The 18,272-nt window shown below is 36.5% G+C and overlaps 1 protein-coding gene across 1 annotated transcript in view; it reads left to right on the top strand.

The window, feature by feature from the left end:
* Positions 1–13,241, top strand: part of pfdn1 (prefoldin subunit 1) — a 39,617-nt gene extending 26,376 nt beyond the window's left edge. The window contains exon 4 of the mRNA XM_073825180.1: positions 12,862–13,241. Coding sequence (XP_073681281.1) covers positions 12,862–12,945 — 84 coding nt within the window. The 3' untranslated portion in view covers positions 12,946–13,241. The remainder of the gene's footprint in view (positions 1–12,861) is intronic.
* Positions 13,242–18,272: the final 5,031 nt, after the last annotated feature.

The raw sequence follows: 18,272 nt of genomic DNA, 5'->3' as shown, positions 1-18,272 counted from the left end.
TGTCTACCATTATATAAAGTATAAACCTTAAAAAAATATATATATATATTGTTCAACAAGAAGATTTTTGTGAAACCTGCCCTTGATACAAATGTTTTCTGCTTATCCAAATGTAGGCCCTATGATTTCCGCAATGCGTATAACGCAGAATGTCACTGAATTTGCCAGATTTTGAATGAAGAAGTCAATCGTAGGTCAGTAAACTTTAATCACAATGCCAAATGGACTAGTGTCTGTGAATATTAAGGTGCAAAAATTCTGTTTAAATATAAATCCCACATTTTCTACGTGTCTTTGTGCGAATGAATAGCTCAGACGCACAATTTCATTTACTACACACATACTGAAGCGCGTGTGACGCTTGCAGTGTTTCCAGCCTCTGCCACCTCAATATATAAGTACATGAACATATAAACATCATCTCTACAACTGGTCTGTGAGTTACTTCATGAGCATTTTGCTATTTCTTGTGAAATAGGCTATCATATAATATACAAACAGAAAATTAAAGGTCTTTACAGCAACCCGTCAAAAAAAAAGCTAGGCTTAACTTGAAGAAATTGTGACAGAAACATATTACTGAATGTATTACTGAATGTAGAATTATTGATACATTATTTTAAAGGAATATTTAGCCAAAAATTTTTTACCAGAATTTATTTACAGGAAAACAGTAACAGTATTTCTAAAAAAAAAAAAAAAAAAAAAAAAAATAAGAAGTTAGTATTTTGTTTTGTTTTTAATAAAATCAGTCATTTAGAGATTACTTTGATTACAATTTTATGAATCTATTCAAATAGAATCCTGAAAAGTAATGGAAAACAGAATTAATTTGAGAAAAAAATTAACATATTTTTTTAGGGCCTTAATTTTATTTAATAAAACCTTTTAATACATTTATGTTAAATGGTAAGTTTCATGATTTAAATTAATTAGACATGCTTTTTGATGAATACAATGTAATTTAACCCTTACAACAGAGTCTAGAAAAATTGAAATGGAAAAAAATACTGAAAAAAATAAAACAGATTTGATAGGGCCCTACAAATGTCATAATCAATTGTTATTTTCAAGGCCAATTCACACTGCACTAGTAGCTGACCGAATACAGTGCGTCACTTCTCAGACATTCCAAGACCTGACAATCGCTGATTTAACATGTTCAGTTGGCGAAAACAAGCGCCAACCAACGCCGAAAGATGCCAACGGGGTAGCACATTGATCAGACCAAACCCCACGAACGTGTCTGTTGCGTTTGTTGGCGTCTGTCGGTGCAGTGTGAACTGGCTTTTAAGGGCACCGATATAATGATGGTGATTGTTAGCGTTTGAAAGACAACCCCTGAGTCACACAAATGTTTCAGAAGCCTCCTTGCTTTTTTAACGCCTGTGTACAGTCAAACCGCATAGCTGCCATTTTCCGCCTAGTACATACTGGGACCACATTTAGACCAGAGGGAGCAAATGAACTCATGGCTCCTTTGGCCTCCGTGTTCACTCAGCCTAGACGCAAAGCAATACGTTACGAGGTAACACAATGTCGTCAGCATCTGAGCATCGCCTTGGCCTACTCACCACCCTTGTGATCCCCATACATGAGTGATGACTCCTGGGGTGACAATAACCCCACGGCTGGTTCCGTTATGAGCTCATAATTGGCCCACGTTGCAGGTGGGCTCAGTGCCCGAAGCGGGGGGAGGGTCTGTTGTGAAGTGTGTGCGAAAACCTGTTGACAGGGCTGTTGTGGATCTGTCAGCCCCCTTCCCTGAGTCGTACCGGGGTATTGTTTGCTACATTTGCAGTGAAAGATTGGAGAAGCTTGTTATTAATACTCCAGAGGCAGCGGGAGGGAGATGCTGCAGATTTAGTTGCATGGCTTGGGTGTCAGTGCATGAGACAAATGTCCTTACATGGCACTTTCATCCCTACATCTTCTTTGAGACGCGTGGTGGGTTTCCTCACACCCGCTGTGTTGCACCTCATTTGACTTTGTACCCTTGATCTTGGCAGTGGCACAGAATTACATTTACTTTTAAGAGTGCCTGTCAAATTCAGCAGGGACATTTTTTATGCAGTGCATTTGGATGAGAAAATATTTGACAGTATGAAAATAAAACAAATATAAGAATAAAATAACAGCTTTCAGGAGTTTACTAAGTTTTATACCATCTCCTTGGACATAAATTTGGCCCCATTACAGATTTTTTTTTTTAACCAAAATGAAAATGTTTATACAATTTTTTACAATGTAATATTAGATTTTATTTATTTATTTGTCTGTCTAGTAAAAATATACCATTATTCATATGTTTGGGGTTGGTAAGATTTTTTAATAGGAGTTGATCGTCAATAAAAAAATTTTTAAAGCATCTTTTTCTCGCCCCAGCTGCATTTCAACCGATTATCTGCACTGATATTAAACATTTTATGGTTATCGGTATCGGTTATTTTCAAAACTGATTTGCCGATAAAATAATTTAAAAGCATTTTGATAAAGTTTTTGTCAAAGCCTTGTTATTCTTAATCCCGGCATATATTTTCATTCAGACATGTATATCGGTTCAAAATATCGGTTACTGGACGATATTAAGGATTTTTATGGTTATCGGTTATTTTCAAAAATGATTTGCTGATAAATAATTTTAAAGCATTTAAAGCGTTTTTGTCAGATCCCTTGTTATTCTTAATTTTGACATTTTCATTCAGGCATATATATCGGTTCAAAATACCGGTTATCGCTCTACTTGATCTATAATAATCGGTATCGGTACCAGTCCTGAAAAACATGTATTGGTCGAACGTTTTTTTTTTTTTTAAAGCATCTTATACTCACACTACCTACAGCTGCATTTTGACAGATTATCGGTGCCGATATTAAGCATTTTTATTGTTAATGGCATCGGTATTTTTGCTAATTTCAGTATTTAATGAATATAAAGTAAAAAAAAACAGTATTTATTTGAAATATTTTTATTTTTTGGTAAAAAAAGTCTTAACTGTCACTTTTGATCAATTTAATGCATCCTTGCTAAATAAAAGTATTGTTTTTTGATTAATTGTTTTGAATGATACACTACCAGTCAAAAGTTTTTTAAATGGTAAGCTTTTTTATCATCCAAAGTACAGCAAAAACAGTAAAATATTGAAATATTTTTACTATTTAAAATAACTGTTTTCTATTTGAATATATTTTAAAATGTAATTTATTCCTGTGATTTCTAGCATTTTTACTCCAGTCACATGATCCTTCAGAAATCATTCTAATATTCTGATTTGCCGCTTAAAAACATGTTTTATACAGTTTTAAAATATTAATAATTGTAATTTTTTTTTACAGAAAATCTGCATATTAGAGTGATTTCTGAAGTATCAGGTAACACTGAAAAATGAAGTAATGATGCTGAAAATTTTGCTTTGATCAAAGGAATAAATTACATTTTTTATTATTACTTTATATTTTATTATATTACACAATATTACTGCTGTTGCTGTATTTTGGGTCAAATTTGTAAATATTCTTTAAAAAAAAAACATTAAAAATCTTACTTTCCAAAAATTACTGGTAGTGTATAATGTTACAAAACTATATTAATCACACAGATATAATATAAACAGTAATATGTCATATGTTTATGAAAACTGATTGACGTTTTTATTGATGCTTGTAAGACTAGCACAAGTCATTTGTGCAGTTTTGACATTACCTCATCATTTAGCCAGCTAGCATTATATAACATTGGGTCAATTGACCTGAAACTCTCAATGGTAATATATTGGGGTTTTGGTTGCTAGTTGATAGTGTGAGGTAATTGATGCTTGTAACCTGGAAACTGTGTAAACATAAAATAAAACATGAATTTATATTGGACTATAAAAACCTAAATGCAGAGACAGGACTTTGCCTTGTCATTTGCCATGTCCACCACACTGTCGCCACTAAAATTAAAAGATTCCTCACTCCTCCATTTTTCCGTAGCTGTTTCTATAGCTATCATAATAAACACAATTGAAGTTAGTTTATCTACAGATAAAGTTCCTGTTTTAGTGGCACTTCTAAGAATACACCTTTTGTTTCTGCAAGACAAACATCCCTGCAGCTCAAAGCCAGTTTGTGTTTTCACTTCAGAATGAAGCATTTCACCCGGAGGCATCTTCAACCTCCATTTCTCTAGAATTATATTGCTGCAGCCACATTCCTGTGGCAGTTGTTACTGTTTGACTTTTGCTAAAGCAGAAGCTGAACACATGAAGATCTGCAACTTTTTTTCGCTGTTCATCCGTTCCGTCGGCCTTTGAGGCAGGTCAGCGCTTTTCAGAAGCGTCACCTCTGCCTCTTGTAGCGGAGCCGACAACAACAAAGGGCTCTTTTACGGCGGTGTCTGCGCAGACTATCTGCCCTGTCATCTGTGCTCTGACAGAAGTCACTATGGGCGGCCCTCACTCCCATGAGAGGATCCATTCAGGCCACAACAATGAAGGCTTCTGCAGCCCGATTCAGAGCGAACCGCTGAAGAGAGAGCCACAAGACCTCTCTTTGTGCCTTCTTCCGCATTGTTCTGGGAAGGTCAGTCTTCTGAGGTATCATTATCCGCATGGAGAATAGTGTTTCCATAACGCAGCATGTTTGAGCAAAGGGGAATCCCCCATTAGCTGTTGGGTTCATACCTTTGATGATAACCGGTTTAGTCCTGAATTTGGTTCATTGATCATCTAGTATGCATTTGTGATTTTGAGTGACTTTTTAAAGGGATAGTTCACCCAAAAATGGAAATGTGATGTTTATCTGCTTACCCCCAGGGCATCCAAAATGTAGGTGACTTTGTTTCTTCAGTAGAACACAAACGAAGATTTTTAACTCAAACTGTTCATATAATGGCAGTGAATGGGCACCAAACCTTTGAAAGTAAAAAACCACATGCACAGACAAATCCAAATTACACCCTGCGGCTCGTGACAATACATTGATGTCCTAAGACACGAAACGATCGTTTTTTTTTTTTTTCCGGGAAACTGAACAGTATTTATTAAAAATGTTTTTACCTCTGATATGCAGCAATGTCCAACTGTTCAGTTTCTCACAAAAATCAATCGTTTTGTGTCTGAGGACATCAATGTATTGCCACGAGCCGCAGAGTGTAATTTGGATTTGTCTGTGCATGGTTTTTGTTTTTTTTTACCTTCAAAGGTTTGGTGCCAATTCACTGCCATTATATGACTAACAGACTGCAACGGTTTGAGTTAAAAATCTTTGTTTGTGTTCTGCTGAAGAAACAAGGTCACCCACATCTTGGATGCCCTGGGGGTAAGCAGATAAACATCAAATTTTCATTTTTGGCTGATCTATCCCTTTAAGATTTTAATATTTTTATTGAAGTCCTAATGACCTTTAATATTTTATTCTTAAAGGGTTAGTTTAAATGAAATAACTGACCTTCGTTTTGTTCCAAACCCATAAGATCTTCGTTCATCTTTGGAACACAAATTAAGATATTTTTGATAATCTTATGTAGAGATGTAATGATGTTCTCAATATCGTGGTATCGCAATAGCAGAACTATCTTGATATTATCGTGGTCACATTACGATATGAAACGTCAGGTCTTCTGGGCAAAAAGTGTACTTTTTAAACTATATTTAAACTACTTATTTATAACATAAAAGGTCTTTAAAGTTGTGTTTTGGGCCATTATGCTTTGGCACAGTTTTGGCTATTACTGTCATTATTGTTATTCTTATTATTAATATTATATTCTAATTTGTTTGGCTTCCTAAAACACCAGTGTGAATGTAATTTAGACTGAGACAGTATGTCACAAACAAAAAGAGGGTTGAGTCTGAGATGTTCATATCTTTCTTTCTTCAGTCATAAAATATTGTTTTTTGAGGAAAACATTTCAGGATTTCTCTCCATATAATGGACTTCTGTGGTGCCCCCGAGTTTGAACTTCCAAAATGCAGCTTCAAAGGGCTTTAAACGATCCCAGCCAAGAAAGAGAGGGTCTTATCTAGCAAAATGATCCGTTATTTTCTAAAAATAGACAATTTATATACTTTTTAACCTCAAATGCTTGTCTTGACTGCGTCAGCTCTGTGTATATGTAGGGTGAAAACCCCCATCTCATTTTGCTCCTCCAACTTCGGAATCATTCTACATCGCTGCAGAAGTACCGACCCAGTGTTTACAAAGTGAATGTGCAAAGGACATCAAATGCCCTTTACAAAAATATGTAAAATAGCGATGTAGTATGATTTTTGAAGTTGGAAAAGAAAATGAGATGGGAGTTTTTCACCCTACCTTAACTGTCATGAACCGGAATACACAGAGTTGACACAGAGCTAGACAAGACAAGCATTCGAGGTTAAAAAATATATAAATTGTCATTTTTTTTAGAAAATAACTAAAATCATTTCGCTAGATAAGACCCTTCTACCTCAGCTGGGATCGGCTTAGAGCCCTTTGAAGCTGCATTTAAACTGCATTTTGGAAGTTCAAACTATGGGGCACCATAGAAGTCCATTATTGAGAAAAATCCTAAAATGTTTTCCTCAAAAAAACTAATTTCTTTATGACTAAAGAAAGAAAGACATGAACATCTTGGATGACAAGGGGGTGGGTAAATTATCTGTACATTTTTGTTCTGGAAGTGAACTTCTCCTTTAAGTTTAAGCTTGTAATTTTGAACTCATAAAGTGCAATAAAATAATTAAACTTTATAATGTACACAATTTTCAATTTTTTCCAGTTCTTTCTGGGTCTTTCTTTTTTTTATATCACAATAAATATCATATCGTAGACTTCACATCGCGATATTATGCTGTACAACTGAAATGTTCAAACATCCCAGAAAGGTAGTAACTTTTTTGCGCAATGAAAAAAAAACGACTTTATTCAACAATTTCTTCTCTTTTGCGTCAGACTCCGCTGCACATTCAGGAGAGTACTATGGTGCATACATGTGGTGCTGCTGATGCAGGACACGGTGTTCTGTTGTCAAACTCAGATGCTCTGCACCTTGTTTACAAGCAGAACAGGGTTGCCAGGTTCTCACAACAAAACCTGCCCAATTGTTACTGAAAACTGCATTCCGGGGGGTTAAAAACATGTTTTTTGCCTGGGTTCCCCTGGTAAAACTCCCATTCCTGGGGCTAAATATCACATTATTTTGCTTGCGTCAACCCACAGACATGAAAAACAAACCATGGCAACAGTGTTAAAGTAGCCAAATTCTGTGGGAAAACCGTGGACTTAGCAACACTGATGCAGAAGAAGACGCACGCTGTACATAAAACAGTCTTCAAAAACACGACAGAACTCATGCATCGAAGACACAGAAGACAAGAAATTGTTGAATAAAGTTGTTTTTACGGTTCAACCAATAATGTCCTTACTACCTTTCTGGGCCTTGAATGTGTCAGTTGCGTTGCTGTCTATGCAAGGTCCGAAAGCTCAAAGCTTTCATCAAAAATCATCTTAATTTGTGTTCCAAAGATGAACGAAGGTCTTACAGGTTTGAAATGACATAAGGGTGAGTAATTATTGACATAATTTTCATTTTTGTGTAAGCTATCCCTTTAACCAATTAACATTTATAGTGTGACTTAGACTTATCAAACAGATCTAGATTTCAATTCATAGAGAAGAGCTCAGTAGAGATGTGCAAAAGTGAGAAAGACACACACATATATTAACCAAGCTGGACATTCATAGTGTCAAAAGATTGATTGTTTTACACTCGGCTCAGTAGAGCTGTGTAGGAGGCAAACGGCACTTAGTATCGTTTCTGTTCCTGCACTAAAAAACTGGCTGCAGCTAAAAAAAAAAACTACTAAAAAAGCTGGTTTCAGCTTGCCTGAACACGGATATAGTAGTCAACACAAGAGTCTTCCACTGAATTTTCCATGTTTATCTGAAACTTCATTTCTTTTGCATATGATTCACAGAGTATACAGAGAAGAGGATTCCCCTTTCGTTTTTCAGCTTGCGATCCAATGTTCTTTTTATAGAATACCTGCCCCACCCAATACTCAAACGAGATAAATCTGTAAATAAACCACTGGAATAAATGTTTATCTTCTTCAATGCAACCAACTCTGAGTTCAGTCCTTGAAGGATCCGACAGACTGATTCAACCCAGTAGATTTTTTGAATGAAGAAGAACCGGCTCAGGAATCAGACTGCACAGACCGTGCTTTGTGTTTTCAAGTGTAACAAACATAAGCTGCACAACTGTATTGACAATAATAAGAAATGCTTTTGAACAGCAAATCAGCATATTAGAATGATTTCCGTAGGATCATGTGACACTGAAGACTGGAGTAATGATGCTAAAAATATAGCTTTTCCATCACAAGGATAAATTGCATTTTAAAATATCTTCAAATAGAAAACAGTTACTTTTAATTTGTAATAATACTTCACAATATAACCATTTCTATTGTAGTTTTGAGTCTTCTTTTACCCTAAATTTCTCAATGCTATTAGTCAGCACTGTCTGGAACTGACTGATGGAAGGGGTAATGCAATATTCTGCGCACCCCTGTTGGCCATTGTTTTCCCTCCTGTGTAATTTTCTGCCCTCTGAAATATTTTCATGACCTTTCCTCTGCCTTTCCAAGCACTGTGGCCTATAAATACGTGTTTTTTCTGTAGCTCTCCATGATAGAGAGGTACGGGCAAGCTGATATCAATTGTTGTCGTATCTCTTATCATGCTTGCTCAGAGAGAATTTTCCTCCTCCTTATGCCCTGCAGGCTTACTACAAAACAGATGCCATGATGTGAAAACCCCATCAGACCTCACCCTCTCATTAAAAACAAGCAAGCATGTTGATAACCTGCATCATCTATATCTACAAACGCACATACAAAAATCCCAAAATACACAAGGAGCTTTGTATGTAAACAGGCTGGACGAGAATCTAAAAATAAACCTCCTTTTCAGTGAACAATTGGCTCTTGCTTTTTATAGGACAGAGTTCGGATATTCGTCTCATTCCGCGTCCTTGTTTTGCTTTTTTTGTGACACATTTGGCGCAGTTTGAATGGAAAATATGTTTGCATGAGTAAAGGCGCAACCAAATAGCTCTTTTCATGCAATAATAAACACACGTGTCTGTTACTAGGAAAACAAGACAATGCACTCAAAACCCAGTGAAAAATAAGGAATTAGCTTTTTTTGTACTAAACCACTAAAAGTTTAAAGGGATAGTTCAGCCAAAAATAAAAATTCTGTCCTTAATTACTCACCCTTGTGTCGTTTAAAACCCGTAAGACCTTCGGAAACACAAATTAAGATATTTTTTATGAAATTACGGTTGAACTACTGATGTCACATGGACTATTTTGCCAATGTTCTTTGTACCTTTCTGGATCTTGGATTTTATAAAAAAATATCTTTATTGTTGTTGCCAAGATGAACGAAGGTCTTACGTGGTTGGAACGACATGAAGGTGAGAAATTAAAAACAGAATTAGAATTTTTGGGTGGAATAAACCCTTTAATCAACAAATTTAAGACAAAATTGCTTCATTTCATGGTCTAAAAAGGTTTGTCTGTTATCAGTACTATATATTCTCCAACGTATAAAGCTCACACTGAAATCACTTTCAAACCAAGCAACTTTCTGTTGGTCAATGTGAATCCACACAGCAAAATCTGTGGAGAAATCTTTCACTCTCGTGTGAAATTCACGATTGCAAGGCTTCCCATTGAAATGACTGGATTGCACCCATTAGAGTTTGCAAATAGCAAACGTGACACTAACTTAATGCTAAGAATTGGTCATTATCATCCATGTCTAACTTTCTAAAAATAAAAAATACAAACATGAGAAGAATTTAATTTCAAGTTCTATGAAAGTATTAAACTACAAAAGTTTGATTACTAGTTAAAGCATGGCCATTCACCATTGTTTGGTGATCTATTTTTGTTTGTTTGGCCGAATTCCAGCCATTTCAGTTGGAATTGATGCCATTGGGAATTTCATGTGAGGTAGATTTTGCATTAGATTTTTGCATAAAGGTTTACTTCACCCAAAAATGTCAATTACCCCATGATTTACTCACCTTCAAGCAATTCTAGGTGTATATGACTTTCTTCTATCAGACAAATACAATTGGAGTTAATATTAAAAAATATCCTGGGTCTTCCAAGCTTTATAATGTCAGTTAATGGCTGATTTTAAAGTCCAAAAAAATTCAGCCATCCATCATAAAAAGTGCTCCACAAAGCTCCAGGAGGGTTAATAAATGCCTTCTAAAGTGCACCGATGTGTTTGTGTTAGAAAAATATCCATATCTAACACTTTATAAACCCCTTTGATTTACTCACCCTCAATTTTCTTGCACAAATGCATCAAATGACTTCAGAAGGCCTTTATTAACCCTCTAAAGCTGTGTGGAGTACTTTTTATGATGATGGGTGCACTTTATTGGACTTTATTGGAAATCTTAACACCTATTCACTCCCATTATAAAGCTTGGAAAAGCCAGGATATTTTTTTATACTCTGATTGTTTTCGTTTGAAAGAACAAAGTCACATACAGAACAAAGTCATGAGGGTCTGGAAGCCCATTCCTGCCACTGAATGGAGAAAAAAAAAAAAAGGTTATTGCAACTTTTTTTATTGCGCAATTCAGACTTTTTTTCTCAAAATTGTGTGATACAAACTCGCAATTCTGACTGTTTTCTCAGAATTGTGAAATATAAACTCACAGTCGCAAGTTATAAAGTCAGTTTTGCGAGATATAAACTCATAATTGCAAGAAAAAAGTCGCAATTGCGAGTTATTAAGTCAGAATTGTATATAAACTCGCAATTCTGTGAACATATTAGTCTTTTTTTTTCTCCTCAGAACTGCACTTTATAGGCCTATCTTACAATTCTGAGAAAAAAAAACGCAAAATTGCGAGATACAAACTTAAAGTTGTGAGAAAAAAAGTCAGAATTGCGAGATGTAAACTTGCAATTGTGAGTAAAAAAGTCAGAATTGTGAGTTTTATATTCCAATTGTGAGATTATATCCCGCAATTGTGTTTATATCTCGCAATTCTGAGGAAAAAAATTCTGAATTGTGAGTTTGTATGATGCAATTCTGAGAAAAAAAAGTCATAATTGTGAGACGTAAACTTGCAATTGCGAGAAAAAAGTCAGAATTTGTGAGTTTATATCTCAAATGTGAGAATTGTGTGATTTTTATCTCAATTGTGAGATTATATCCTTCAGTTGTGGTTATCTCGCAATTGTGAGAAAAAAAAATCTGAATTGTGAGTTTGTATGATACAATTCTGAGAAAAAAAGTCATAATTGTGAGATGTAAAGTCGCAATTGCGAGAAAAAAGTCAGAATTGTGGGTTTATATCTCAATTGTGAGAATTGGGTGATTTTCTCTCAATTGTGAGATTATATCCTGCAGTTGTTTATATCACGCAATTCTGAGGGGAAAAAAAATCAGAATTGAGAGAAAAAAGTTGGAATTGCCTTTTTTATTTTTTTATTCAGTGGAAGAAACAAGCTTCCATATGTAAATCATGGGGTAAATTTCATTTCTGAGTGAACTGTCCCTTTAAATGGGTTATTTAGAATCAAGTTAACCAAAAGTTAGCTGCTTGGTGTGACTTTTGTGTGAGCTGTCGGCGAATCCACATAACCAGATTGAACCAGTTGTGAAGTCAATTTGGAGAGAGCTTCCGTTTTTACACAATTCCAGATCACATGGATTCTATAGAAATGACCAGATTTAAAAATTCACCAAACTGGTAAATCAAACTGCTTCTAAAAGCCTATCTTTACGACTTTTTCTTTCTTTTTTTTTCTTTTTTTAAGTGTGAATAGAATTAACTACAATGACGAGACAGAAATTAGTTTAAAAGGTAAACAAAAGTCTTACAGGTTTGGAACGACATGAGAATGAGTACTTAATGACAGAATATTCATTTTTGACTCAACTTTCACTTTAAAATGATCATATCTCCCGGCTTTCGAGAAGCTAGCGACGTTAAGCTAGTCATGTGTGACTGAGGGGGGATGGAGGAAGGGTGGGGTTCCCAGACAGCAGTGAGCTAATGTGCAGTAATGCCTGGTTACAGATGTAAACACATGCCTGTACTTTAATCATTACAGAGATGTCGGCCCACAAGCCACATGTTTCGACCTACAACCACATAGAAACAATCCGCACGCTTTTGATTCTTTGTGACATCTCACAAACCTTGAAATTGTGACATAAGGTTAAAAAACCCTTTGTGATGGTTCACGTAAAGTTTAAGAATGTTCAATAGCTTTGTAATATAATACATGTCTTATAGTGTTTTTGTTGTTATATGTCAAAAATAGCTTTTTTCTTATTTATTGTGTATACAAGATGGTGCCACATCGCCTGGGGCAAAGGTTTTCAGAGTGTGCGTGTGTCCATGCGCACTTGACTCACTTCTTTTGCAACGCATTGTCAGAGGACTTCAGGTAGAGGCCTGTTAGTGTACAGTATCTCCGCCACTAACCAGGTGTCAGCCTGATTACACATCCTGGCACGCGTTGCGTAACGTTCCATTTACACTTTCCCTAGCGTGCAGCACCTTTGCTTGAATGGAAATTATTTGACTAAAAAAGGAAAGGTTTTTGGTATTTACACAATCAGAAACCTTTAACCCTATTTGCTGAGCAATCAAAGATTAATTCAGGTTAAAACCGTCTTTGAATGCGATCCAAAAAAGATCATCTTATCTTATCAAAGAATTTTAACAGCTCTGTCACGCAGTTTGGGGAGTAAAAGGGTGTGTTCAAAATGAAAAAAACCTTCTGATGTTACCGAGCTTGAGTTATTACTGACTTGTTTTTGTGTTTTTCTCTGTTTTTTGCTTTACAGCAAAAGAAGACGTATTTGGAGCGCAGTGTTAAAGATGCGGAGGACAATATAAGAGAGATGCTGATGTCCAGGAGGGCCCAGTAAATCACGTTTACTCCCGTCCAACGTTTCTCCATCACCTTTGTACACCATGCCCTCAGTTTGAACATGCTTTTGCGTGTACTCGAGAATACTCGTGACCTTTTGTCAGCTGAACACAGGAAGTTTATTTAGGTTAATAGTTGAAAATGAATGTACTGTTGACTGTCTGTCTGATACGGAGTAAGGCTTTTTAAGTTATTGTTTTCTTCAGCTATTTTTTTTCTATGGTTTTGTAAAGACACAAAACATTTTTTATGTAGGTGTTAACATGGTAATAAAGGTGACTGTAAAAAGACAAATCCGTGTGTTTGTGTCATACATGCCGCAGACTGTAATTTAGATATGATTGGAATTATGATACTTAATTGCTGTGTGTTTTGGGGATTGCTGTTTGTTTGTCCTTCCACGTCATTGGTTTCCTGTCAGGTCCCTCTGGACATCCTCTTTTCCTCTCGTCTCGTCTCTGTCTCCTTTCATGTGCTTCTTCTGATCCTATAGTGAAATGTGTTGCATAAGCCTGTGAAAATTTTGTCTTTCAGGCAACAGCTTTGAACTGGAATAGAGAATTTCCCCCAGACTTCTGCTTAAATCTTCTCCAGACAGCCTTTCCTGCGTCTTTCCTGTGTGCCGGCCTGCGTCTCACTCCTTCGTGATGCAGATGTGTGTCTGCTTGATATCCTACTTCCTCAGAAGAGGATGAGTTGCATAAAGCAATAGAGAATCTTTCTAAATGTGAAGATTTGTAATTGATGAGGTCATTGTTATGCCACCCAATGAGGTTTAGCTTTGGATTTATTTCTCAAGCTTTTCACATGGCACTCTGGTATACTTAATGATTGGTCAGTCAAAGCATTCTGTTGTGCATTTACAGTGGTGTGAAAAAGTGTTGGCCTTCCTGATTTTTTATTTTTTTGCATGTTTGTCACACTTTAATGTTTCAGATTATCAAACTAATTAAAATGTTAATCAAATATAACACAAGTAAACACAACATGCAGTTTTTGAATGAAGTTTCTGATTATGAAGGGAAAACAAAATCCAAACCCACATGGCCCTGTGTGAAAAAGTGTTTGCCCCCTAAACTTAATAACTGGTTGGGCCACCCTTAGCAGCAACAATGCAATCAAGCATTTGCGATAACTTGCAATGAGTCTGTTACAGCGCTGTGCAGGAATTTTGGCCCACTCATCTTGGGAGAATTGTTGTAATTCAGCCACATTGGAGGGTTTTCGAGCATGTACCGCCTTTTTAAGGTCATGCCACAGCATCTCAATAGGATTCAGGTCAGAACTTTGACTAGGCCACTCCAAAGTCTTCATTTTGTTTTTCTTCAGCCATTCAGAGGTGGAAATGCTGGTGTGTTTTCGGATCATTGTCCTGCTGCAGAACCCAAGTTCGCTTCAGCTTGAGGTCACGAACAGATGGCCGGACATTGTCCTTCAGGATTTTTTGGTAGACAGCGGAATTCATGGTTCCATTTATCACAGCAAGTCTTCCAGGTCCAGAAGCAGCAAAACAGCTCCAGACCATCACACTACCACCACCATATTTTAAATGCTGTGTTACTTTTACGCCAGATGTAATGGGGCACACACCTTCCAAAAAGTTCAACTTTTGTCTTGTCAGTCTACAGAGTATTTTCCCAAAATTCTTGGGGATCATCAAGATGTGTTCTGGCAAAACTGAGACAAGCCTTTATGTTCTTTTTGCTCAGCAGCGGTTTTCGTCTTGGAGCTCTGCCATGCAGGCCATTTTTTCCCCAGTCTCTTTCTTATGGTGGAGTCATGAACACTGACCTTAACTGAGGCAAGAGAGACCTGCAGTTCTTTAGATGTTGTTGTGGGGTATTTTGTGACCTCTTGGATGAGTCGTCGCTGCGCTCTTGGGGTAATTTTGGTCGTTCGGACACTCCTGGGAAGGTTCACCACTGTTCCATGTTTTCGCCATTTGTGGATAATAGCTCTCACTGTGGTTCGCTGGAGTCCCAAAGCTTTAGAAATGGCTTTATATCCTTTTCCAGACTGATCTCAATTACTTTCTTTCTCATTTTTTCCAGAATTTTTTGGATCTCAACATGATGTGTAGCTTTTGAGGATCTTTTGGTCTACTTCACTTTGTCAGGCAGGTCCTATTTAAGTGATTTCTTGATTGCGAACAGGTGTGGCAGTAATCAGGCTTGGGTGTGGCTAGAGAAACTGAACTCAGGTGTGATAAACCACAGTTATGTTTTAACATGGCCACTTTTTCACACAGGGTCATGTGGTTTTGGATTTTTTTTTCCCCTTCATTAAAAAAAACCCCTTCATTTAAAAACTGCATGTTGTGTTTACTTGTGTTATCTTTGATTAATATTTTAATTTGTTTGATGATCTGAAACATTAAAGTGTGACAAACATGCAAAAAATAAATAATAATAAATCATTAAGGGGGCCAACACTTTTTCACACCACTGTATGTGATTTTAGTATTTAAAGAGATTAAGTTCACCTAAAAATGAAAATTACCCCATAATTTACTCACCCTCAATTCATCCTAGGTGTATATGACTTGCTTTTTTCAGACAAATACAATCAGAGTAATGGTAGTGAATGGCTGTTGAGATTTTGAAGTCCAATAAAGTTCATCCATCCATCCTAAAAAGTGCTCCACACGGCTCTGTGGGGTTAATAAAGGCCTTCTGAAGCAAACCGAAGGGTTTGTGTAAGAAAATATCCATATTTAAAACTTTATAAACCATTCTCTCTAGTTTCTGCTAACTGTCATAGGTGCGTTCACGAGAGTGGTGTTCCGGCGGATGACATAGAAGTGAGGAATATGGAAGCGCAGAAGAGAGTAAAACAAAACACCAGTCACGAATTACAAGTACAAAATGAAGATTTGTTAAGAGACTGGTTTTCCTTTGCTGTTCTCGTGAGACTATGTTCTGCTATATAGTGTTGCCAAGACCGTGGTTTTCCTGTGGAACTGGACTTTTTTAACACTGTTGCCGCAGGTTGTTTGTCATGTCCGCGGATTGAAGCGACCCCAATAACCTGATATTTATCCCCTGGAGGACCCCCTCCAAAATGCGATTGGGCGGAATAGAGCGAGTTTTTTGAAAACCTGGCAACCCTGCTGCGTGTACATCCTACGTCATCTGCTGGAACGCCACTCTCCCACTGTTTTATTATAGTAAAAGTGTAGTAACCATGTTTTGGGTGCATTGGTTACCTTTGTATAACCATAGTTTTACTACAAATACCATGATTAACCTATGGTTAGTGTAGCAAGACCATGGTTAATTTGTGGTTACCGTAGTTTAACTAAAGACCTTTTTCCTGAGTAAACGATGAGTGCCGCCATTACAAATTCTAACGTCAGATTGGATGCTCTTCAGTTCCGGTCTCCATATGAAACCCATTCAAATAGTGCCCATCTGTTTTTAATGTAGATAACGCTGGCAGCTTTGTGTCATCTACATACTCATTAAACTTTGAGAAGTGAGGTACTGACAAATGACGTTCATTGCGACATTTCTAAGTGATGGCGCCATTTACATTTACAAAACATTTTAACATTAGATCATTTTTTCGTCTGAAAGAAGACACACCGAGGTTGGTTTAAGGTTATTTTCATTTTTGGGTGAACTATCCCTTTAAAGGAGTAGTTAACTTTCAGAACAAAAATTTACAGATAATGTACTTTCTTTAGTCATAAAGAAATTATGTTTTTTGAGAAAAATATTTCAGGATTTCTCTCCATATAAATGGACTTCTATGGTGCCCCTGAGTTTGGACTTCCAAAATGCATCTTAAATGCAGCTTCAGAGGGCTCTAAATGATCCCAGCTGAGGAAGAAGGGTCTTAGTGAAACGATTGGTTATTTTCTAAAAACATTTACAATTTATATACTTTTTAATCTTCACACAGAGCTAGACAAGACTAGCATTTGAGGTTAAAAAGTATATAAATTGTAATTTGTTTTTTAGAAAATAACTGATCATTTTGCTATAGATAAGACCCTTTTTTTAGAGCCATTTGAAGCTGCATTTAAACTGCATTTTGAAAGTTCAAACTCGGGGGCACCATAGAAGTCCATTATATGGCGAGAAATCCTGAAATGTTTTCCTCAAAAAAAACAATTTTCTCACGACTAAAGAAAGAAAGACATTAACGTCTTTGATGACAAGGGGGTGAGTACATTATCTGTAAATCTTTGTTCTGAAAGTGAACTGCTCCTTTAATTTAAATCACAATTTTTAATTTTCGTTGAAGTGTTTTCAACTCTATAGGGTTTATATTTCATGTACACTTTATCTTAATCACCGAAAACGATTTTTAGTAGTTCAACACGGTTTAAAATGTAATTTAAACGTTTTAGTTTGACGGAAATCGTTATAGCTTGATTGGTACTTACTGTTAATAATAATAAAACGTATTCCCGCCAAGTTAAGTTTTGGTTTACCTCAACTACTCGAATTAATTACATGTGGAGTAGGCCTCAATTGTGATTGGTCAATCACGGTATTTTGCGATCAAATGCGTCAGGCAACTAACGTTAATTTCTTACACAAGTTATACTCGGTGGTCTTTTTTCATGTAATTTATTGCCTCAAAACAATATTTAATCTCAAGTTGTAGATTTATTAGGCAAGTATCTGTGTTATAAGTGTGGATAAAGTACACTTTATCGTTATTGCAAAGATCCCGGTCACCCTTTTTGGAATTATTAGCAAACTATTAGATAGATGCTGATCAACAACATCTCTCTGATCCACAGAATAACAGTAATTAATTCAGCAGTTGGTCTGTGGCGCTCTCTACTGGCCGCAGTAATGAATATAAATCCACATATCTGTCGCATCTAGGTGTGAACCGTGTAAAATCACGTGTTTATTACTGCAATATGGGTGCGTCCAAGAGTACAGTGGAAAGTTTGAACCTAAGGTTTGCACTGCTTTAATTAGTTATAGATCTGAGGCCCATCTACCGGACACGCTGGGGACTGCAGAAGGGGTTATCTTGCCTTATTTTGATGCTCTATCTTCACTTTTTTGCTATAGACCACACACTTCTCAAGAAGAAAATGCTTTAAGGCTTTAAGATAAGCAGCTTTTAGAACCGTTCGAAAGTCTTTGCCCTGAAGAATAACCCCACATGTTCTGTTTTTTTTTTTTTTTTGTTTTTGTTTTAAGGGCCCTGTGGTTTACATCCAAACAAGACGTCCCATTGCTTCATGAACACAGCTCCTGTTGTGTTCACACTGTCGGCCTTTTGATGAGCACAGGCAGGGGGAGTAAAGTCCAGGACCAAGGGCAGATTATTAACCTGTCTAATCTGGTCCCCTTCTGT

This window comes from Garra rufa, chromosome 19, assembly GCF_049309525.1.
Source record: "Garra rufa chromosome 19, GarRuf1.0, whole genome shotgun sequence".
Lineage (NCBI taxonomy): Eukaryota > Metazoa > Chordata > Actinopteri > Cypriniformes > Cyprinidae > Garra > Garra rufa.
Note: the sequence above shows the minus strand (reverse complement) of the source record. Positions and strands in the feature narration are given on the sequence as shown.